Source organism: Equus quagga, chromosome 9 (genome assembly GCF_021613505.1).
Source record: "Equus quagga isolate Etosha38 chromosome 9, UCLA_HA_Equagga_1.0, whole genome shotgun sequence".
Taxonomy (NCBI): Eukaryota; Metazoa; Chordata; class Mammalia; order Perissodactyla; family Equidae; genus Equus; species Equus quagga.
In genome coordinates, this window is record NC_060275.1 from 843,653 (window position 1) to 867,180 (window position 23,528).

The following is a 23,528-nucleotide window of genomic DNA, read 5'->3' on the forward strand; positions in this document are numbered from 1 at the left end:
TGCCTGCTATCATCACCACCAGAGGAGGCAGTGAGCTCTGGTCCCATGGGGCCCCGTGTCTCCCATCGTGGAGCAGTGCTGTGCCGGGCGATGCTCAGGGCCGGCTATTTCCAACACGTGACGATTGCTGTCACTGCCACCACCTGATGCAGAGGAGACACTCCCCCAGCAGGCAAGGTGGGCACCATGTGAAGGGTGGCACCAAGTCCCCCAGCCTCCCCAGGCCGCGGGGAGTTCTGATGGTCCACAGGGCAGGGAGCAGCCAGGCTCCGGCTCTGGTGTTTGCTGGTGACTTAGCCAACACTGTCCTCATGCTGGGGGACGGACGGTGGGGACACCTCGTGTGATACACGAGGGAGGCGAGTCATAATCTCCTTGGTGCGTGGGCGAGGCACCCCCCCCCCCCCCCCCCCCCGTGTGGAAAAAGATGCCCTGCACTCCCAGTCTGAATCACGCCTCTCTCAGAGCTGCTGTGACCGTCCGTTTCCCATGAGAAAGGCCTGTCAGTTTTATCAAACCTCTGTGCTCCTTCATGTGGGGAAAGTGTGAAGGATTGTTTTAGATGCTTAGTTCATAGCACCGACCACCTACACACTGCGATCAAAAATCAGAGAACAACTCAAGATTTTCCTGAGTCCGCATCTACTACCAAGGTCCTCACTCTCTGGCCCAGCTGCCTGGCCACCGGTCACTCCATCTGGAGCATCTGAGAAGTCGGCTGTCCGGATGACCATAGGGTAGCGCTTCTTTTCCATCAGGCCACTGCTGACCACCTGTCATGAACTTTACCAATGCATCTACGGGTCCAGTCGAGGAAGAGCCTAGTCCTAAAACTAGAGATTTCATAAACGGCTTCATTTCAGGAAAGAGGTTCAGAACTACCACTGTGAGGGTGTTTGTTAAGTTACAACTTAATTTGTTCCATGAAATACCTATGCCCTTCTCCCCTCAAACCCAAAGCTGACCTCGTAGCAGGCACTCACGAACCTGTCGACAGGACAGTCTCTGCGGGTGAAGCTCAACACTAGCATGTTCACCGCGATTCTTTTGGCTGACACAGGAAGAAACGCTGACGCCAGAGATTATTTACCCCAATTCAAAACCAAGGTTATCTTGGGGATAATTAACCGCTAATAGTGCTAAGGCTTCACTGAAGCCTTCCTATCTCATCTCCGTCTCCCGGGAAGGCAGCGACCCCCACCCCCTCCAGGAGCCCATGACTAACGGGGCCAGCAGGGCTCAGGCCAGACCTTGAGACCCAAGTCTCTTGCCTTAAAACTGAAAATCACGGGTAAACCATGTCATCAACGACCACTAATAGCACAAGAGAGACACTGGACATGTGCCTCCCGAGGGCTGTGCACTCACTGCTTGGCCAAAACACAAAGAACCCAGCAAGCCCCTGGATTCAGCACCAATTTGAGGGAAAAACAGAGAATACCGGGGTCGGAGGAGCCCGCCAGTGACACTGCGGAGGCACCAGCGAATCCTGAACGGGGGGGATGGTCAGGTCCCTCTAGAACTGACTTTCAGAGAAAAATCGACAAGAGCAAAACCTGCAGACCAGAGATTCTCCAACCGATAGAGAGGATCGGAGCCTGAATCCCGCAACTGTGGGGAAAATACAGATCAGGGAAACCCGGAAACCAGCTTGGTGAAATCAAGCGATTATTTTAAATTACCTACTAGTGTCTAACGTGGAATCTAATGGTATCGAAATCCTTTCCTAAACCGAGTCCCTGTCTTTGAAAGACACACGGAATATTCTTGGATAAGATCACGTGATGTCTTGGATGAGCTGCAGAACTGGGGTTGGGGGGTGGGGCATGGCGGCCACGAGGCTGTAATCACTGAAGTCAGGGGGGACGGGGACCCCCAGACCAGTCTCTCTAACTCTGCATGCGCTTCAAGTTTTCTGTGACGCAATGAGAGACAAAGGACATTTCCACGAGTAATCTTGGAAGGCCGACGCGAACGCGGTCACTGCGCATTCCCGTCCGAGGACTATCGGTGACTCATTTCTCTTTCTGTTCATCTACATTTAAAAATATTCTACAGTGGTGGATGTTATTTGTTTAACTTGCAAAATAATAAGCTTTTCCAAGTTTCGCTCTCTGCCCTCACCCCTCGTGAGCTGACTGTTCTGAACGCGGGCTCCTCTCGGTGAGCTGGTCTGACCCGTGGGTCTGAAACCCTCCTCCTTAAAAAGGCCGCTTCCCCCTCCCATTTTCAGTGTAAGTCACCGCCACCCAGTCAGCTAACTACAAGGACCTCAGGACAACTCCGTCGGGTACGAAGTTCTCCTTCTGTGGCGGAAACCCAGAAGAGGCCGTTCTTCTGTTTAAACAGTTTGGGTAAAATCCTTTCAACTCTGAATTCTCCAAGAACTGAAGCCCATGTGGATGTATCGCTTAGAAGAAAACCAGAGGCTCCCTGTGACTCCAGCATTTCTCAAACAGTGGCAGCTGCAGACTCTGAGCTTGGCAGGACCCAAATCCGCCCAGAGGAAAGACAATCACAGCACGTTTAAGGAAAACGACGTCATCGCAGTCTTTTTCTCTCCCCGAAGCCCCAGTACATAGCGGTATACCCTAGTAGGGAGTCTCAGCAAAGTCTTAAGGAAATATTTTCTGAGTCGGCAGCTAGAGGCCTCCTAATTGTGAGTTGTTTGGTTTTTTCCCTCTGATTGTAAAAATGGTTATCAGCTCAGTTCTTGTCACTTAAGCGGGGTCTGAGCCCCCAAAGGCTCCCGTGGGCAGAGGCTGCGTCCAGGACCACACAACTCTCCCGTCAGAGGTCCACCCAAGGTGAACTGGCCCCTCTGACCTGCGCCACAAACTCCAGGCTGAGAAAGTCCTTCCCACATGAGAGGTCGACCTCTTGGAGGACGGCCAGGGCCCTGTCGGGGGAGGACAGGTGGGCCCTCCCTGGACAAAAGCGGATTTCTTCACTAAAAAGCCCCCAGTGGTTTGAAGGATGTGTGAGCGAGCATCCCCCCTCCCCCGGTCCCCCCGCATGTCATCACTGCCATAATCCACGGCCCTTCAGTCTCCAGTACCCTCTCCTGCCAGGCCTGCCATGGGGCCACCCTCCTACCTTCCCACAGAATACCCCTCAGGGAGGAGCCGGTTAGAATCCACGATCCCATCGGCCTTTGGAAAAACCCTTCGGGGTTGGCCTTTTATTTCTGGTAAGAGTCTGGAAGGGACGGGTGTCGGGGCAGAGGCCTTGGACCCCACAAAAACACGCCACAACTCCACATAAGCTCCATGGACCCTGCCCTGTGCTGGGACTCAGGCTCAGCCGTCCTCGATGTGCATCCCCCATTCTTGCTGCCCTGCTCCTCCCGCAGGTGGAAGAGGTGAGTGTGAGCCAGGCCAGGCCCCAGGACCCCACAGACCGCGCCCAGTCCTTCTGCCCAGAGGGACAGCCCCCTGGGGTCTCCCTCACTGCATGCCCACATCTCTGCTTCTTACGGAACCCACCGTCGGTCCTCTGCCCTCCAGAAAAGCGAGCTGTCCTCCTCAAGAAGACCTTTCCTAACTGCACAGATGGGGGAAGATATGTCTATTTCTTCCAGACAGTCCCTAGATTCAACGTGGAGGGTGGCTCGGTGAGGCAGAAAGGGCTCCTGTCTAGAAACCTGGGCTCAGTTGGGAGAGAAACCACTTGGGGGAACGGCCCACACTGGGGGCCTCCTCCTCCTGACCTGAGACAGATGACTCTGCATTTGCACTGAGTTCCTCTGTTCCCAGGGACGAGGACTTTCAGAGAGGGCGGCTGCTGAGTTCTCTTGGCCTTCACTCTCAGGGAGGAGAATGACAGGGGCACAGGGGAGGCACCCACGCCTGTCAGAGGGAGGGAGGGACGGAGAGAGGCAAGTGTGGCGGGATGGAGGGAGGGAAGGAGGGCGGGAGGAAGGAAGGCAAGGATGGAGGGATAGAGGGACGGAGGAAGGAAGGCAAGGATGGCAGGATGGAGGAATCTGTTTACTGGCTGATGACCCCCGTGGGAAATGAGCTCTGGACGGTCCCTCTGCTGTCCCACTGACCCTCGCGTTACAGGGCAGATTCCAGCACACTGTGAGTGTTATTCTAGTCTAGAACCAGAGACTGCTGCTCATGAGTCTTTACACAGATGAGGTTTTAGGATGAGAGTGCTCAGATGACCTGCCCCTGATTGCTCATCAAAACCAAGAAATTCAGAATCGCCAAGCGAATGCAGGACAGGGCACAAACAAGCCACAACACTGACCCTCCGACTCGATTGTTACCCCAGACTGAAGCTAGGACAGTCACTAGGTGACTCCCAAGTTCAATGCTAAACTATTTAGTTTGAAATACGGGGCCCGTAGAAAAACCCAGATACTCATTAGATGGTAACCTTTTTTTTTTCAAATTCTAAGTTTAAAGCAAACTTCAGTGGTTCAGGGCATAATAACCACAGCTGCTCTCATATCATCCACAGGGACGTATCCAGACAGTGATGTACTGTTCCCTGAGGACAAGAGAAACTCAGAACCCCAGCAAGTGTTTCAGACGTTGCTAAAGCAGAGAGCACTCAGGCTCCCATATGTGGTGTCTGCAGCACAGCCCTCACCCTCAGGGCCAGCGGACAGCCTGTGCCCGGCAGGTATGGCCCCACTGCCATCTCATCGCTGTGGCCTCTGGACCCTGCCATTGCATGACCACAGTGCCCCTCCTCACTCTGCACACCTCTGCCAGAGCTGCCACTCACCCCACTTCTCTTCTGTGTCCGACTTAAAACAAGACAGCACTGCCTCACCTCCCCACTCTCTGGTCCCTGACCGTCCCATCTCCAGGGCGAGCATTACATGCCATGTGCTTCTAGCACCTTCAGTGCGCCCCTCTGAGAGCGGTGTGAACTGAGAGCCCACCTTGCAAGTGAGGAGCTCAAGGTCATCGTTGGAATGAGGGGGCCATGACTTGAGCCCTCGTCCTCCTGGCCTCGGAGCCCAAAGTCCTCAAGCAACCTCACCGGTGACCATGCCATGCTCAGTTTCCCCATCTGTAAAATGAGCCTCAGCTGCCGCAGCAATGGACTCACTGGCCCCATGCCAGGCCCCCATGCTCATCCCTCACAGCCCTGCAGAGCCCTGGGCTCAGGCAAACAAGGGGCATCCTGCAGTGTGGCCGCCCCAAAGATGGCCACATTCTCCTGTGGAAGGAGAATCTCAGGAGAAAATCAGGCATGTCAACGTAGCTCCAGGACCTTCCAAGGCACGACCACACTATGTGTCATCCTGGTGCCTGCGATGAATGAGCAAACCCTAGAAACAGCCCACTTAAACCTAAGTAGCCTGTGCACCAGGGAAAGAACTGGACCGTCCACCTCACAGGCCTTGAAAACCACGGGGTCAGCGGGGTGAAGACGCACGATTGCCACCACACGCTGAGAACACCTGAAACGCTGTGCATGATCCACTGCTTCTGAACCCCGGGGGTGCGCGACTCCATGCTCCAAATGAGAAGTGGTCCCTCTCAACAAAGCCAGAACCTGCTGCCCAGACCCAGGGCTGGGGGGGTGGGGGTGGGGGGGCAGCGCCTGCAGAGTCGAACCAAATGTGCAGGCGGCTCAGGCATTTAGAGGCACCCGGACACCCGAGTCCTCGTGGCGCTAAGCCGAACGTCGGCCAGCACGTAGGACAGGTCCTTTTCCTTTCTCTGCGCAGTGTCCTCACTGCAGAAATGGGCCTGTTCCACGGTCCAAGTGTGGTGGGCATTCAGAACGCAGATCAACCTGTATCGAACGGGAAATCTCAGAGGGAAGATCGACTTTCGAGCCACCTACTTTATCGAAAACCTACTTATGCTGTGTCAAACTCCAGCTTCCAGAAGATATTTTAGAAGGATTTATAAAAAAGCAAACCCCGTCATGATACATAAATACATTTTTGCTCAAGAACCCAAGAAACAATTAGCAAATAAGTCCTGCTAATTTGCATGGAAGGTCTAGTTTTAAATGTGGACAATAGCTGCCTCCCGATTAAATTTTAATCTCCCCGGCAGGACTGTTATCTTGTTCCCCGCTAACCCAGCTGCAGGTGCACACGCGATGCTTGACAAGTTGACGAGCACACCCCACACTCTCCTCAGAGGAAAGGGTCTGAGCAGAAATCAGTCCTGTTTTGTCTGTGGTCACTGGTGCATGTCGTCACTGGACACTTCCTGTGGCCAGGGCTCTGAGCTGGGGAAGACTGGAGCTGTGTGAAGGATCCCGGCGCCTGGGATGTGAAGCTCCTGGACACAGCCTCCACTCCACACCCTACAGGCACACGGGATGGACGTGGGCAGGACCAGGCCCGGTGCCAATCAGTTTCACGGCAGTAACTCTTCTGGCATTTGGATTATTCTGTGAAAGGAGCCACACTTCAGATCTCAATAGCTCGACTTAAAAACTGGAGTGTAAAGCCACAAAGATTCAAATTATTTTATCCTCTCCAGGAACACAGAAGTGCTTGAGTTCCTCTTTCTCCTTTACGGAGCTAATAATAGACATTCACAGAATCACATAAAGAAGAGAAATAAGGGCCACATCCTCCACACGCACCTTGGGAAAGCACGGTAAGGTGGATCAGAAAGTTTCCACCCCCACAGCCTCTCCTTCGGCCACGATTCACAAATCTCAGTTGAAACCGTCAGGCTAATCTTAAGCCAAAGCACCTTCTCCAAGTGTCAGCTGTGGACTGTAAAACCACGAAGAAACTACACAAGGAGTGAAGATGTTGGGTCTCTGAAAAGCTGTTCCAAGTCAGCCCTCGAAGAACAGGTATGGCACAGCAAATGGGGACATCATTTCAGTGTCCTGGACAACACACAGCCCCCCTACGCCCTGCCCCTTAACCACTCAGTTTACCCACGGAAACTTCTAGAAGGGGTTGTGGCTAAAGTTAGTCTCTGGGCCTCGTAAGGACCTCCCAGAAGTGTGCTCAGCATCCTGGTAGCGGGACATCTATGGTTTCCTCAGGTTCCGAGCATCTCCTGATGGCTACCTACAGCCTCTACATGGGTCTCCTGACAAGAGGGAGACTTGTCAGGCCTCCTGGGCTCAGGGACCCAGCAAGCAGGCAGCTCCAGGGTCAGCCAGTCACAGGCATGAGCTCAAGCTCTATCCATTACTAAGTGGAGGCCTGAATGAGTGGCCCCAACTCCGAGCCCGGGTCTTGCCAGCATTCAGGGGGCTGTACAGAGACCCAACTGGTCTCACAGCCCCTCCCAGAGGCTGTCTTTTTCTTTTTTTTTTTTTTTGAGGAAGATTAGCTCTGAGCCAACATCCATGCCCATCTGCTTCTACTTTATATGTGGGACGCCTGCCACAGCATGGCTTGATGAGTGGTGCATAGGTCTGCACCTGGAATCCAAATCAGTGAACCCCAGGCTGCCGAAGCGGAGGGCAGGAACTTAACCACTGTGCCACCAGGCCAGCCTCTAACTGTCTGCTTTTTTAAAGCTCACTATCAGCGAGACTCCTTTTGTGATTTTCAGATGATGTGCTCCTTCTGGTCAAAAAAAGAAAAATAACCCAGAGGCGCCAGGCCTGATACCCTGAGTGGGCTGGCCTGGCAGAAACCACCTGAGCACAGACGGGCCGGGGCCAGGGCTCCTTGGCGGAGCAGCAAAGCCCTCGTGCAATGACGCTGCCGGATTTCTTACCAGCCTGCAGGTCTATCTCACCTCATTCCAAATCAGCATAAACTCTAAAATATTCAGATAACTTACAAATCAGGATCACAGCAGTGTCATCAGACTTTTAGAAACTAACACTTAGGCATAGTATAAAAGTTACCGATATTGCTAAAATCATCAATATTGCAGCCAGAAACCTAAAAGAAGTGATGTCGGAAATAAACCGATTTGGACATGTGGCTGCCTCAGGTCATCTGAACCGAGGAGGCTCCAAGTAAAAATCGTTCATTAAGCTTAAGCTTAAGCCCCTTAGAAAAATCTACTTCTTTTTAGGTACTCAAATCAAAAAAGCAAAGTTTCATGTAAAGGAATTTGGCTGGACAAGCGTCCTGTTGACGTTACGAGCATACTCACATTAAAATGCTTCTGCCTCTCCAAAACTAGTTTCTTTTTAAGTCTGCATTCCTCTTGTAACTCTGCCTCTGTAGAGGCAAATTCAGGGATTACGCTGGCTGCATTCAGCTAAAGACTCAAAACCTCAGAAGATAAAACTCTCCATGAGCCTTTTCTAGAAGAAAAAAGGCGTTCCTGCTCAGAGACGAGCCCCAGGCGCCAACAATGCACACACACACCGCCGGAGACAGACCCTCCGGTGCACGAGGTGGAGCGATGGAAGCAGTCAACAACCATGCAAACTGTAGCTCCTCTCAGTTCATAAGGAAACTCCCATCCAGAACTAACAAAATCTAAGTGAGCACCTTCCAGTGCCTCGCCGCCCCTGGCCTCTGCACACACAGCGCGTCTCCACCCCTACCCGACTCCGATGAACAGCCTCAGCAGCGCGATCCAGCTGGTCCATAGACGCTGTTTGTGTTACCATCAGCAGCAGCATCGGAGAAAGAATGAGGTGGGAGGAGAAACCCTTTCCTTTCTGAGGAGGCTCACGGCCTGACTTGGACTCTGGGACAGAGCGTTTAAAGTTCTGACTTTTTATGGGGGTTCTAGCAAGTCAGCTGTAATTTCTGTGCATCTCCTAAGGTTTAAGAACAGAAGCATCAGTCCGTTAAACTTGAAAATAGGTCTAAACTCTAAAAACAAAGAGATTCTGTCAAATACTGTTGCTAGTTTCACAAACATAATTTCTTCAATTGCAGCAAGAATTTAGCATCATCTTTTGAGCCCTGCGGGCCTATCAGAAGGCTCCACAAGGAGGGGTGTGCCGTGAATGCCGTCCAGACAAAAAGATCCCAGAAGGGAAATGACCCACACACCCAGATTCCTTAGGAAAGGCTAGCACAGCACACTTGTCATGAAAAGTCCCTTTCGCTAGGAGGACGAGACTAAAACTGCCGAGGGCCTGCACCCCAGGAAGGGGAAGATAGGTGTGTTGTGATAAATTCTCTACCTCAAACTTCGGAGATCATTAAAAACTCGGCATTTCCGACATGCCGCTGAGGCCCGCTGACTCGCCTGCACTCTCTCCGCCGAGCTGAGGTGTCCAGGGAAGGAAGTCTGGTGGCCCTCCCCGCGGGGACAACCTGACCTCTCATTTCTACCGTGGCCTCCAGCTGCCCCCGAGCACCAGCTGACGGGATCACATGGAAACATATTGCAAGGACCAGGAAACATATTTTGATGTGGAACCAAAACAGCGGGAAAAGGTGAACTTCAGCCCCTCTGAGGGTAGTCTGGTGGCCTTCACGTGTTCTGTTTGTTTGCGTTAACTCACAGGAATGTCAGGAGCATCACCCACGCGGGGGCTCAGTGGCCAAGAGATAAGGAGAGCAGTCACGCGGCCACATAATTATCGCTGAAACTCCCGAGCAAAGACAAAGGCAGCAACTGTGCTTTCCCATCACCGAACCAAACGCAGGCCTGGTCCCTGCAGACGGAGACTGGCCAGGAACCCCGAGTTCCCGAGGACTCTCCATCACTGAGCAGGCCGTGAAGGAAGAGGCAACGGGCCATTGTTAGAGGCACCTGACCATTGCCACAGGGATGCCAAGACAGGTGGTCCTCCCAAATTCGTGGGATGGAGTCCTAACCCCAGGATCTCAGGATGTGGCCGTGTTTGGAGTCGAGGTCTTTACAGGGGTCATCAAGTCAAAGCAAGGTCACTGGGTGGCCTTGATCCAATGACTGGCAACCTCGTAAGCGGGGGCTGGGGGGGGAGTGCATGGGGGCGGAATTTGGACACAGAGACAGGCAGAGAAGGAGGATGCTGTGAAGAGACACAAGGAGAAGCTGGCCGTCTACACAGCAAGGGCAGGGGCCTAGAGGAACTACCCTTGGCACCTTGATCCCCGACATCCAGCCCAGAATTGAGGGACATAAACTCCTGTCGTTTAAGCTGCCCGGTCTGTGCTGTCTGTCACAGCAGCCCCGGCAAACCTAGGGTTTACCTAAATTTTTACAACTTCTTTAAAAACCCTCATACTACTGCTCTCTTCACACTCATAGTCAGATTACACATTGATGACATCACCGTCCTAGATGTCATGACTGTCAGTTCACTGAAGTCCCATTACGAGTGACTGTGACCTTCACGGCCTATGAAAACACAGAAGGTCATAAACTGTAATTCATGAGTCTGTGTGCTTGAGATGGTTAGCTTGGAAATATTCTTCATTTAAATAAAATTTAAATAAAAATTGTAAAGATAGTATAGCAGGCATAAACAGTTCTTAAATTTTTTAAATGTCCCCAAATGGATTTTTAAATTCCCATGTTTAGGAATTGAATCCAGGTTCTGCGATACATTTTTCTGATGATGTTTTGAATACACCAGTTTTTTAAACTTCAAAGCATGGAAAGTAGAGTTGGGGGTAGAAATGTGGATGCAGCCTAATGCAAGTCAAGGACAAATGGTGGTCATTCTCGCTTTCTCTCTAAGTCTGAACTGACCCCCATCCCAAACACCACGCCCGTAGAAACGTGGGACGCACGACCCGATTGCTTTAAAAATTGTCAACTCTCATCTTGTTTCTTCGCCACAAACTTTCAGAAAGGTTGAGCTGGGTTCATTCAGAGCCCAGAACTAAACCATCCACACGCGGCCCTGACTAACCACATGAGCTTCAGTTGTGGGGAAAGAGGCTCCGAGAGAGCAGAGCAGACTCTACACCCAATCACCCGACTGCCTCTCTGTCCTTGCCTCGGGGCATCACATCGCTGGAAACCAGGTCCTACTCCCCGATCTCGCTTCAGAATGCCCTCGACAGAAAAGGGAACAGGAAAAACCAAACACGAGCCTCGAATACCCAAAACCACACACAGAAACTACAAGCAGGAGCGTGTGTGCAGGGCGCCCAGGCCTCCTCCTGGTGGGGCGTGCAGCCGGCGTCAGACGGGGATAGGCACAGGCGGACGTTCACGCCTGATAAAAATCCTGGAGCAGAAAGCACTCTGCCAGGGGTCATTAGTGGCCCACCTGTTGGGAAAGCTGTTTAGTTAAAAATAAAAACACCGGGCTGAGTAAGTGGACCCAACGGAGCGCCAGCAGCCCCGCTCACCATGAAAAAGAAAAATCAACAACCCAAGACGTGGAGCTTGGAACGGGCTCGACTCTCTGTCACCAGACTGCCAGGGAGCGGGCGCTGGTCCCCTGGGAGGAGCAGCATGTTGTTCTCCAAACCCTCGGCAGGGCTGCTTCGGGGAGCGGCGTTCGCGGCTCTGGGGAATTGCCGAGCAGAGGCCCCATCTGCACCCTCGTGGTGACAGCAATTAGGCGGGACAGAGGAAGTGGTGAGCAGAGGAGGAGAGGCAGAGACGGGAGGGATCGCTCGGCTTTACAAAAGAACAGAACAAAAACTGAGCGCCCCGGTCTGTAACCCTCATTACTGGCTGACTTGTGGGCCCCCAGAATCCAGACGCAGAAGCCCAAACCCCAGCACCTCAGACTGTGACTTAATTTGGAGAAGGGGCCTTTCATTAAAGAGGGAATTAGTGAAGATGAGGTCTCAGGGTGGTCCTCATCCAAGATGAGCGTGTCCTTATAAAATGGGAAATTTGGACAGACACACGCAGGGAGCACACCACGTGACAGTGAAGGCAGAGACGGGGTGGCACTCTACAGCCAAGGACACCAAGGATTTGCAGCAACCCCTCGAAGCTGGAGAGGGCGGGCACATTCACCCTTAGAGCCTCTGAGGGAGCCAGCCCCTCCAGCACCTCATCTTGACCCTCGGCCTCCAGGCCGTGAGAACTCAATTCTGCTGCCGGAGCCTGGCTAGCGGACTCTGCACGCCCCTGTCACCCACTCACCTGGTGTAGGACGTCGGGGACCGGGGCCTGGCCCACTGGTACGGGTGCTGTGGCACTGACAGGTACTGGTCGCAGAAGGCGCCCTTCCGGATGTGCTGGAAGGAGGAGAACTCTTCGGGCAGGAAGTCAGACGTGGGCGGCGTGGTCCCCAGGTCCTCGCCAGCCGGCTCCACCTTGAGCGCCACCGAGGGAGAGTGGTCCAGGGCAGTCTTGCGGGTCTTGACGGGAACGCCGTCGCCCAGGTCCAGGCTGCTGTCAGTGCTCAGCGCGTTGATGGCGGCCACGATGGCTGAGCTGGTGTACTGCGTGCTGTTGCCCAGCCACGTGTCATCTGTGACGCTGACCCTCGGCGAGCTGTGTGGGGACGGCGTGGGCGAGTGGTGGGGGGAGCAGGAGAGCTGCCGGCCGTTGAGGCCGTACTTCCTCTTGTTGCAGGGCGACGAGGGCCTGGACGTACGGGCCCCCAGCCAGCTCTCCTCGGTGACACTCGCACGGGGCGAGGTGGAGGGTGAATGTCGAGGGGAGCTGAGCAGGCTACAGGCCCCCAGGCCTCGGGGGTAGCCCTCCTCGGGGTCTGTGGTCTTGGGGGACACGCAAGGAGACTGCCAGGGGGACGTCTGTGGGGACGCATATGGGTACGAGTAGTTGGACTCGTAGGACGAGGCCTCGGAGTTGCAGCTGCGGGACGACAGGCTGCTGGCCGGGCTCAGGCACGAGGGGTCTCGGTAGGCCTCTAGGTTGGGCAGATTCAAGGTGGCCGTGGAAGGAGACCGTTTGGAGTTGGGGACGACGTCTTCCACCTCCACGTCGTGGAAAAACTGGTTGTTATTGTGGTGAAGCCCAAGGTACGAGGTGATCTCGATGCGAGGGCTCTCCAGGGCAGGGGCTCCGTTGGGCCGGACATTGCTGGAAGAGAGAAAGTAGCCCGAGGGCCCACTGTCCACAGCCCCTCCGTACCCCGAGGGGTGACTTGCTGACGCCACAGCTGAGATGCCCGGGGCCACCGTCTGCAGGTCATGGCATGGGGCTGGCAGCGAGGGGTGTGCCGTGGAGAGGGGCAGACCAGAACCAATACTGGAGGACGCATAACTATAGTGCTCTAGAAGGGAAAAAAGAGAGAAGATGGCATGAGGAGCAGGTCATCAAAATACAAACACGAGCTTAGTGAACCCAGGATCTGGGACCATTGTCTCTGGACAGCTCCAGGGAGCGGGCCTCTGAAACGATGCTCAGCTCATGCCACTCCGACAGCTCAGAGCAAGAGCCCTGTCCTGGCCACCAAAGTCCCTGTGACCCCTCCCAGCCCTTCCCTTCCCTTCCCTCCACGCCAGCACAGCAGCCCTACTGAGCCTCTCACTCAGGCATGCACCTCCCTAGGGCTTCCCCGCTGGCTCCCCAATGCCCCAAACGTCCTGCCCTCGGAGAGCCACGCTGCTGGGCCAGTACTTTCTTCTACTCTATTCAAAAATGGCCTCCCCCAGCCACCCTTTCAAAATCCCAATCTCCCAACCCAACACTATGTCACACTTCCCCACTTCATTTTTCTCTCCTTAACTCTTACCACCTTGTCCATCATCACTTTCACCAGTAGAGACTAAGTTCCATGAGGACAGGAACCTTTGCCTGCCTTAGTCTACTTTGGTTCACTGCTGTCTTCAGAGCCTAGGACTGTGCCTGACACATAGAAGGTGCTCACTTTGTTTAATAGATGCATGGATGTATGGATGGATGGATGGATGGATGGTGAGTGGGTGGATGTGTGGGTGGATGGATGAATGGATAGATGGATGGATGGATAAATGGGTGGATGGGTAGATAAATGGATGGTGGGTAGATGAATGGATGGGTGGGTGAGTGTGTGGATGGATGGATGGGTGAGTTGGTGAGTGGGTGAATGGATGGATAGATGAGTGGGTGGATGTGTGGGTGGACGGATGAGTGTATGGATGGATAGATGGGTGAGTGGGCGGATAGGTGAGTGGATGAGTGAGTGTGTAGATGGATGGGTGGATGGATGAGTGAGTAGGTAGACGGGTGGGATGGGTTTTAGATACAGGGACCTAGACGTTTAAAGAGACTTCAATAGGCTAATCACTGTTGAGGTGCCCTAATCACCAGTTACAAGGAACACACTTCAAAGATCGGATGAAAACACACATTCTGGAGTCTCTCTCATGTAAATTTTGACAGTGGCTCATGACCTAGGAATCTCTCTAAAAAAAACAAAACAGAAGAAAAACCCAAGCAAATGATGTTGATGCCAAGCTAGATTTAAGAATCATTATATGTTCATTATAACCTCAATAAAATATTTTTAAAAAATCATTACTAGTGTAATTAGTAATTTTTAACAGGAAAGCTACACTTCTGGATTTCTGATTTGAAATGGCTTTTTATAACATCTTGGTACCTCATTACTGTATGCCTAGAGGTGAGTATTCCAAGGTCTCTAAATAATGGAAGCACTCACACAGAAATTCGACACCCCTCTCCTGGGTTAAGCACACTGGCTTGCAGATACTTATTCAGTGACAGTGCTGCCCTTCTGCTGTGCTGTGGTGCAGAAACCCACATGGATGAACCCCAGAAAATTGAGAGCCTCAATGTCCTGGGTTCAAACCCCACCCCGATTACTAAGAAATCGGTCTAGCACTCCAACTGGGTGAGAATCACCTCCATTATGAGTTTCCAGAGCAGCCATCTGACCACCCTCTCTGGTAGACCCGTCTCTCACAGTCCTTACCATCAATAAGTTCTTGCTCTTATCTCTCCAAATCCTCCTGATATTAAATGCTGCGCACTATTCCCAAAATGGCCCTTCTCTGTGCAGGTGGGCGCAGGCCCCTCACAGGTAGCCTGGGGAGAGGACATTGGCCCCCACCCTCCTCAGCCCGGGGAGTCGGGCTGCCTTTCAAAGAGAGCATCAGTGTTCCAGATGCTCAAAATCGGTGCAGATTCCAAAAAGCCCTCGGGGGAGACAGAGCCATGACAAGCAAGAGAAACCAAAACTGCAGCTGAGGGGATCAGGAGCTCCGAGCGGCAGGAAGGGCTCCAGCTCAGGGTGGGGTGTACCAGGGCCAGATCAAGCTAATGCGGGTCCACGGACACAATCGTCCCTGGAAACCTCTGGTCCTCACCATCTCCAGGTCTCCTCTGCCCAGCAGGTTCCCACACACCCCAGAGAGCTAGAGGGACACAGGGCACACAACGTGAAGAAAGGACCAGGCCTCCACTTCCTCAGGGAAGTGAGGTGAGGAGCAGCACCCACCAGGCCTCCCGCCACCTGCCCAACTTGTGCCAGTCCTGGGACAGCACAGCCATGCTTACTGATGCTCACTGTGTCTGTCTCCCACCAACAGCCTCACATGCTCACTCACACTCTTAACACAAAAACCATCACCAAATGCCAAAAATTAGGTTACGATCTTTGTAAAAATCAAACCAGAAGTTAATGACGGTGGAAAGGCACTTCCAAGAGGAAAAGGCCAACGTTCCTCAGGAGAAGGAGGCACATAGGGGCTGCAGGTTGCTGAGGCCACCAGGAGAACTCTGCCCTATGCACTGCAACGACCTCTCAGGACAAGTATGGACATCACCACCTTCAGCTCTGGGTGTGCACACGCCAGGCCCAGGCCACGACACAGCGCTACAGAAAGCGGCTGCACACGACGCTGGCCAGAGGAACCCGGGCAGTGAGGGGCAGGAAAACCCGGGGGTGGAGACTCTCGGAGAAGGAAGGCAAGGGGCCTGAGGGACACAACGGGACTGAGCGTCACTTTAAACAGGAGACTTGCCTCCTCTGTGAGGGTCCGCCGGAAATTAGGGGGTGGTGGCGGCATGAACGCAGAATCAGTATCCCCTCAGAGATTAAATGCTACTCCGTATTTCTTCCAAAAGATGTCTACAGATACACCTTGGCAACAACGTGTCTTCTAGCCACATACGCATTCGTAGACTATTATACACATGCACATGTAAGTCACACACACGTCCACATACATCCCCATTCAGAGGTCCTCCCCTCCACGGCTGGCCAACACTTCCCAAACCTTTGTAACCAGAACTGTGGGTTAGAAAAAAGAAAATCTGTGTCCCCGAGCCCCACAGGCGTCCAGTAACTGTGTGACTCCAGGTGAGAAGTGAGATGCCAACCAGCCGAACCAAAAGTGGGGTGGGAGGCATGGCTATGGGAGCCTCACCTATCGATGCATGAGGATGACGAGGAGGATGAGTGAAGGATCAGTAAGTAGAGTATTGATAAAGTGAGTTAAAATCCTATCATACATTTACAGGACAGGAATTTTAGTAATCAAACTTCAAGAAATAGCTCTGTTGTGTTTGACATACTCCAAAATTAAGTATGTAGAAGTCAAAGGGATGTCTGCTCCCTCCATCCCTGACATTTGGTTTCACTGCTGACCGCGATGGCTGCCTCCTGGTCTCCAGACCCTGCTGACCCGTCTGAAATGTTCCTTTCTTTAGGCAGTTTCTGCGACAACCATTGACATCGGCCCCACAGCCGTTTCCACTGTCTCGGCTCCTCCCCAATGAGTCTGGGTCTTCAGATGCCCCCTCTGGCTCCCCACCTGTCCCTGTCTGCTGCCCAACACGCCTGGGGGCCACCCCTGCCAGCGCCACGGTCACACTGCATGGCTGATCCCCCACAGCGAACTCGGCTGGCCTTTTTCTAGTCCGGACACACGCTTTCCTGGGCTTACTAAGAAAGAAGCGAGGTGCCACTTCTTCTGTGGTCTCTGCTCCCCTCTGGCCGGCTTTCAGGGTGGAGCCCCAGAAAAGCCGGGCCACAGGCAAGGGGGGCCTGGCTTCTCAGCCGGTGTCTCCAGGCAGCAGCTGCAAGCGAGCGGGGCCTGCGCAGGTCAAACTCTGTTCCCTGAGAATCGGCGCCTTCTTGACATTCTGTCCTCAAAGTGTCGGGGTCCCAATGGCGGGGACAACGCTCCAGACCCTCCAGAAAGAAGAGGCCCCTCCAGGCCCCTCCCGGCCTTGGGGCGGGGGGGGTGTCCTCATGCAGTCACAGCCACACTTACTGCAGCCGCTGCTTGCCGGAGCTCTCCTACCCGTGTGAAGCCTACAGAAGGTCCAGCAGCCAACCAAGAATGAATTTTCATTTTAAAGAAAGTGATCAATCTAGAAGACAACGCACCAGGCCTGCAGCGCATGGGAAACGCTGAGCACCATCATAAACACAAAATGGGTATCACGGAGCCCACGCTCACTGCACTGCCTAATCCTTCCGGCGTAAGGACAGGGAGGACGAAGATGAAGAGGGGGAGGACCAGGAGTCTGAGATGCCGCTGGAGGTGGGCCCTCCAGGCCGCCTGGCTCCCAGCACCCCCTCAGGCCTCAGGACTGAGGAGGCTCAATGGACAGATCCTATACCTCCCGCCCCAGTTAAAAGAATACTGTCGGGGCCGGCCCCGTGGCCCAGCGGTTAAGTTTGTGCACTCCGCTTCGGCGGCCCAGGGTTTCTCCAGTTCGGATCCTGGGCGCAGACATGGCACCGCTCATCATGCCACGCTGAAGCGGCGTCCCACATGCCACAACTAGAAGGACCCACAACTAAAAACACACAACTATGTACCGGGGGCTTTGGGGAGAAAAAGGAAAAATAAAATCTTAAAGAGAACACTGTCTATAATTTACTTTAAGAGATATAGGTGATCCCATGGTTGAACTGCCAACCATTCTTGGGAGGAAGGTAATTCCAACAATTAAAAAAAATCCTGGCTATCGGCAGGGCAAGTCTTGGGGCCTCCCCACCCCTGCCCAGGGGACTCAGCGCCGGTTTCCTGGTCCCCAGAGCCTGAGGCCCCCGCTGCACAGGGCACTGGGAGGGGAATCCAGGGAAGCGCCCTCCCCACTGGGCCCCGCAGAGGAGACTGGGGTCCCTGACTTCCAGAACATTCTAAGAGGGGCCTTGATTTAAACCAAAGTCCGTCAATAATCACGATCCAATCAGAAAAGAAAAAACATAAAGCCTTTATTAAAAAACAAAAAAGGACACACCTAACCATGAATTTACCTTAATTAAACAAATTACAAAATGAAACTTCATTATGAACGCTCAACCAGAGATCTGACAACAAAGCTCTCCGTTTCAGAACAAGACACACACGGGGAGAGGTCCCAGCTTGCCCCACAGCCCTGGGCCCCGCTCTCTCGCCTGTCGGGGCCTCTCTCCCCTCCCCTCCAATTTTATTACCCACCTAAATCATACGCAAATCTGAATTATTTAACTATTCAAAGGGATTACATTTACATGAAATGAAAATATTTCCAGTAACTTTCTTAAAAATCCTGAGACGGTCAGGCTGATTCGCGCCATGGCAGGAGGCACTAAAGAGCTGACACCCATTCGAGTCACTTTCTGCTGTGCCTTGGGAACCTGGCTGCTTGCCAAGGAGAACCCACGAAATTACAGTGCAGGTGAGTGCAAAAGCAACAGCACGAGTTTAAGCAAATATCATGGAGAGCTTATTCAAAATGGCTTAATATAATAAAAAGTAATAACAGTGTGGCTCATCCTCTGGAGACATGAACTGCCCTCCCGTTACTCTTCTGATTCTCCGGTCTCTGTCCCCCATCCCAGTCAGAGCACTGTGCCAGGCACTCCGGGGCGCACAGACAGACACCAGCGTAGGCAGCAGGCGGGTACCCGGCAGCCAGCAGAGGAGGTATGCAGCTCCCAGGCTGGTCCAGCGCCCATTGCGAAGTCAGTCCTCAGCAAACTCAACAAGCCAGAGCTGTCAGACATATTTCGTCTCATTCTGAGAAATGGTCTTTTTCAGAGCCATACAACTTTATTATTTCTGAACAACCACAAAAAAGTTTACCCACGTCCTTTCTATTAAGGCCAACAGCATATTGGGACCACTGAGACCACTCCCTGCTGATGCCAGCAGTCCCAGGGGGCAGACCTCACACTGCTCACCACCGGTCCTCCCCTCTTTCACAAACTCTGAGATGGCCCGTCACGACTCTCATTCTTCATTTTAGGAACATCCCCTTCAGCAGTGGCTGGGGTTGAACCGCAGGACGTGAAGCTAGAAATAGAACAGGAACAAGCCTGACAGCACAGGTCTCAGCCTCGCGACGCTGCCCAGAGTCTCCACAGGGCCGGGGGGCAGCTACCCACACGGCGAGATGGTAATTTTGCAGATGGTGGAAACAAAACACAACAAACCCCAAAAACGCTCAGTGGCCAGCCCTCACTGTTGGGCGCTGCTCCCCGAGCTCTCTGGGAGGCACTCCCAAGGGCGGCAGGGACAGGCAGGCCCCGAGGATGACAGACAGAGACAGCTTCAGCGGGCCAGTCGGCTCGACAACGTGCCAGGGAGAAGGATTTAGAGGCAAACAGAAGGCCTGTGACAGCGGCACACACATTGCCGAACCTTCTGTAAATAACACACCCAGCCTTTCGGAGGCCCTCACTCCAGCCGCCCCCAGCACATGGTTCCTCGCAGAGGGACGAGCTAGCCCCAGGTCAGACACATCTGGTCATCTCCATCTTCAGCTCTCGTTCTCTGTTCTTAGGGAACTAAAAACACCCAAGTCGTTGGCTACTTGCCATGGCCTTCCTTGACAACATGCTATAGTATTAAAATATCCGCTCATACAAATACCCATCCTTGACGGAACCACCTCTGGAACCGTGGGCCAGACACACTGAGGATGGTGGGGCTGCTCGTGGCAAAAATATGGATGCATGTCCTAAAATGTCGAAGGTCACAGATGACATGGCGTGCCCGTGTCTAGCACTCCCCTGAGCTCCCTGCTCAGGAGGCGGCGTTTACAGAGCAGAACAGGCCCAGCCCGCCACACACAGGGGCCTCCCAGGGTCTCTTCACCAAAACCATTGCCATCGCTGAGAAGGGACTTGAGAATAAAAATTCCTCCCAATCTTCATTTTGGCAAAAGATGTCCCCTTTCCCACGTGAACTCTGAAATGCCACCAGTGATGCACGTGACGGTGAGTAGGCAGACCTGCCTGCATCGAGGCAGCAAGGTGGCCAAACTGCTGGGGAGGCTCGGGCCCGAGACCCAAAGGCCTGGCCAATTTCCTGTGGAGTTGCCAGGGCGACAGTCCTGGCAGCAGCCATGGGGCTGGCCGAAATTACTGAGAAAACAGGAGCCCCGGGCTGGCGGGAAGCAGGGCCACGCCCGCCTCCCAGCTGACAGCAAAGCAGCTACTTCCTGAGACCAGAAAGGAACAGGAGGCCTTCTCCCCGCTGCCCTCCTCTCCAGAGAAGGAAGCCCACCGCCCAGCCTTCTCCCCAGGGGCACTGGAGCCGGGTGGAGACAGGAAGATGAAGAGGCCCTGGGAGTGCAAACAACACTCTTGCGCAGCCCATGGCAACTTATTTTTTAAATTCTCTCTTCTTTTTCCCAACAAACGGTGACTGGACTGTCTATTTCACCTGTTGAGCACTCTGGAAATAAAGAACTCCACACCCGGCTGCTCCTTCGAAGTGCTGGGTAAGGAACCCTGTGGGTGCCACACGCCCAACGAGAGCACGAGGTGGCAAGCGACCGCACGGGCACAGGGCTAATGCATCCACTGACCCCCAGGATGTCGGGGGACGCTGCTCTCAACTGAGAAGGAATCTTGACAGATGAGCGACCACTGCCGCCAGTGGTCAGGGCTGGCCGTGTCCTTTTGAGAAAGTGCCCACTTCTGTGTTCAGTATAATCTACAAAGCTCTGTGCTGCCTTTGCCTAACAATCGATCTCAGTATTAGTCATTCATTCATTTATTTATATCTAGGCTTATTCCAGAAACAATGTGAAGCCGTTTCTATCACCCATTAAGAGCTGGAGAACTTAACGTAACAATTTCATATAACAATATAATAATTAATAATCAAAAACTACAATGTCATGTAATAAGAACAAGAAAAAAGGACTATATGCATAATCACCAAAACTTGGAAGCAACCAAAATGTCCTTCTGTAGGTGAGTGGATAAATAAACTGTGTCCAACCAGACAACGGAATATTACTCAGCACCAAAAAGAAACGAGCTGTCAAGCCGGCATTCCACAGTGGCCGCATCCCTGAGGACACAGGATGTGTCCCAAAACCCAAGATGGCCCAGAAGTCCTTGCCTGAGATGATCTTTCACACCATAAAGAGGTCAGGCGTGCAGCCCACACTCCCACCCCATGCCTCTTGTGAAGGATATATGCTAAACGGACTGAAAAGGGGTGGAACCCTGAGGAGAAGGTCTTCAGTCCCACAGGCAGCCAGACCCAAAGCAAGCAAGCCAAGAAGGGCTCAGGGGCCGGTCTCTCCACTTCCAGTCCCAAATCTCTTAGGAACTGACCCCCGTCCCCCACCCTCACAGGCCTTGGCTCCAATGAGCCCAGAGGCCTGGAGCCCACGGCCGCAGAAGACGGACAAGGAGGACATTCGGAGAGGGCAGGTAAGGAAGATGAGGCAGCCCAGGGCTGGATGGAACATTTATTTTTTAAAAATGAACAGGAGGTTATAGTTTTTCAAAGAGGGGCGGTGAACGATATGGAAACTATTATACAATCATTGCAGAGACGCGCCTGTCCTGCCAAGTGTGCTGTGAGCTGCTCCCTCGCTGCACGGCCACGTGGGCAGGGACAGAGATATCCTGAAGACAGCCACAGAAAGGAGGCCGGAGGGGGACGGAAGAGACAGGTGGCGCAGGGCCAGGCTGCCGGAGGCGGCTCCTGGGTGTCCTCCACTGGGCACAGACTGAGTCTCCCAGCAGAAGCCGGTTGTGATCACTCAATAGGTGGCATTCTTATTCGAGAGCATCCACTCTGGGGGCGGGAGGGTTCCCTCATGTGTTATTTGTTTAACTGGAACCTTTATTTTTTCAGAGAAGAGAAAATGAAAGAAAGGAAAAGCTCCCCACCACGGTGGCTGGGCGCAGAGCTACTAGCTAGTTCATTTAAACGCCTGTCCTGGGAGGGGCTCCAGGCCCCGTGCCCCCTGGCAATGGCCGCTCGCCACCTGTCCTGGGCGGCAGAGTCCAAGTCCGGGGACTTGAACACGCGTGTCACGGCCTGAGCGGCACACTGGCCGCCCTGGAGGAGGCGCCCCTCCAGCGAGATTGCTCCGAAGACCCAACCCAAGTGTGAGCCACAGGCAGGAGACCCGTTGCTCTCTGACGCCAGAAGTCCAGGCTGCGGCACCGTTCAGCACACCCGACCGCCGACCCCCGAGCCGGCCTCACAGGGGGCCTCCCCACACACCCCCAACTCGCCAACACTTGACCTGTTTCCCGACGCCTTCGTGGCCCCGGGCGCAGGACGCTGGGGCGGGGGGGGGGGGGGGGGGGGGCGCGGCCTCTGACCTGGGCGGCGCGGGGGAGGGGTGCAGGGGGAGAGCCAGGATGAGGAGCGGGGAGGGGCGGCGCGGGCCCCAGGTGCGCCCCCCAGGCTGGCTCCTCCCGACTCCGATCCTGCAGCCCCGGGGCTCTGCAGCCCCGCTCCTGAGCCCACCGGCCCTGCACCCCCGGGGTTCTGCAGCCCCGACCACTGCACCCCCGGTCCTGCACCCGGGCCCCCTCCCCGGCCCGCGAAGACCCACCTGGGGCGGCCACGGCGCCCTCGTCGCTCTGGTTAAACTCGAAGAGGAAATCAAAGTCAAACTCCGGGTCCGCCTCCAGCCCTGTCATGTCGGGACCCGCGGGGGCCGGGCCGGGTCGGGGTCAGGTTCCGGGGTCGGGAGTCGGAGTCGGAGTCCGCGATCAGGGGTCGGGGTCCGGGGTGGGGAGTCGGGGTCTGGGCCAAGTTGGAGTCAGAAGTGGGATCGGGGTCCGGGGTCGGAGGTCGGGGTCTGGGGTCCGAAGCTGGGATCCAGGGTCGGGGTCCGGGGTCAGTGATCGGGGTCTGGGCCTGGGTCCGGGGTTGGGGGCCTGGGTCCGGGTCCGGGTCCGGGGTCCAGGTCGGGCCCCGGCCGCGGGCACCTGTGGTCGCCGCCCGGCTGCTGCGCCCGCGCCGCGCGCCCTCGGTAACGTGACTCCGGCCCGCGCCCCTCCCCCGCCCCTCCCGCCCCTCCCCCGCCGTTTCCGGGTTGACATAAACAAGCCGCTCCGGCCGCCGGTTCCGAGTTTTAAATAAACTCCCCGCGAGCCCGGGCGCACGCCGCTCACGCGTGTCCCCGCCTCCACCCGCGAGCGAGACCCCGGGTGTCCTGGGTCCGAGCGCTGCGCGCGGGACCCCCGCCTGCAGCCGCGCTCGCCGACTCCGGGGCGGGGGTGCACGGGGACCGCGCGCAGAGATCAGTACCGATTCCCGAAGAGATGGCGCACGCTGCATGCGAGCCAAGTGACTTTGTCTAAAAGTTTTTTTAAAGCGTTCAAGCCGACGGGCCTCCTCCTAGGAGTCAGAGCTCAGCCCGACTCGGACGCTGACCGAGTCGACAACGTGCACGTCCTGCAGGAGGCCCCGAGCCTGAGCCCGGAGGAGGCGTCCACCGAGAGCCGGGCTTCCTGCTGCGGAAGAGCAGCGACACAGGGGAGGCCTCTTTCCGCCCCCAAAGCTAAAGACGTCCCCGAAAGTGGCAGGAACGCGGCGGTTTTCCACGGGGTGGGAGCGCGCCCCCAGCGCACCGTGAAGCCGC

General features: G+C 54.6%; 1 protein-coding gene across 5 annotated transcripts in view; it reads right to left on the reverse strand.

Moving 5' to 3' along the window:
- The window catches only part of NFATC1 (nuclear factor of activated T cells 1), a 124,682-nt gene that overhangs the window by 97,170 nt on the left and 3,984 nt on the right, over nt 1–23,528 (reverse strand). For 4 of the 5 annotated variants that reach the window (XM_046671230.1, XM_046671233.1, XM_046671232.1 and 1 more), the window contains exon 2: nt 11,910–13,008. In XM_046671230.1, coding sequence (XP_046527186.1) covers nt 11,910–13,008 — 1,099 coding nt within the window. Of the gene's footprint in view, nt 1–11,909; nt 13,009–22,493; nt 22,957–23,528 lie in introns of those variants that run through there. The other variant, XM_046671231.1, reaches the window with a different exon arrangement.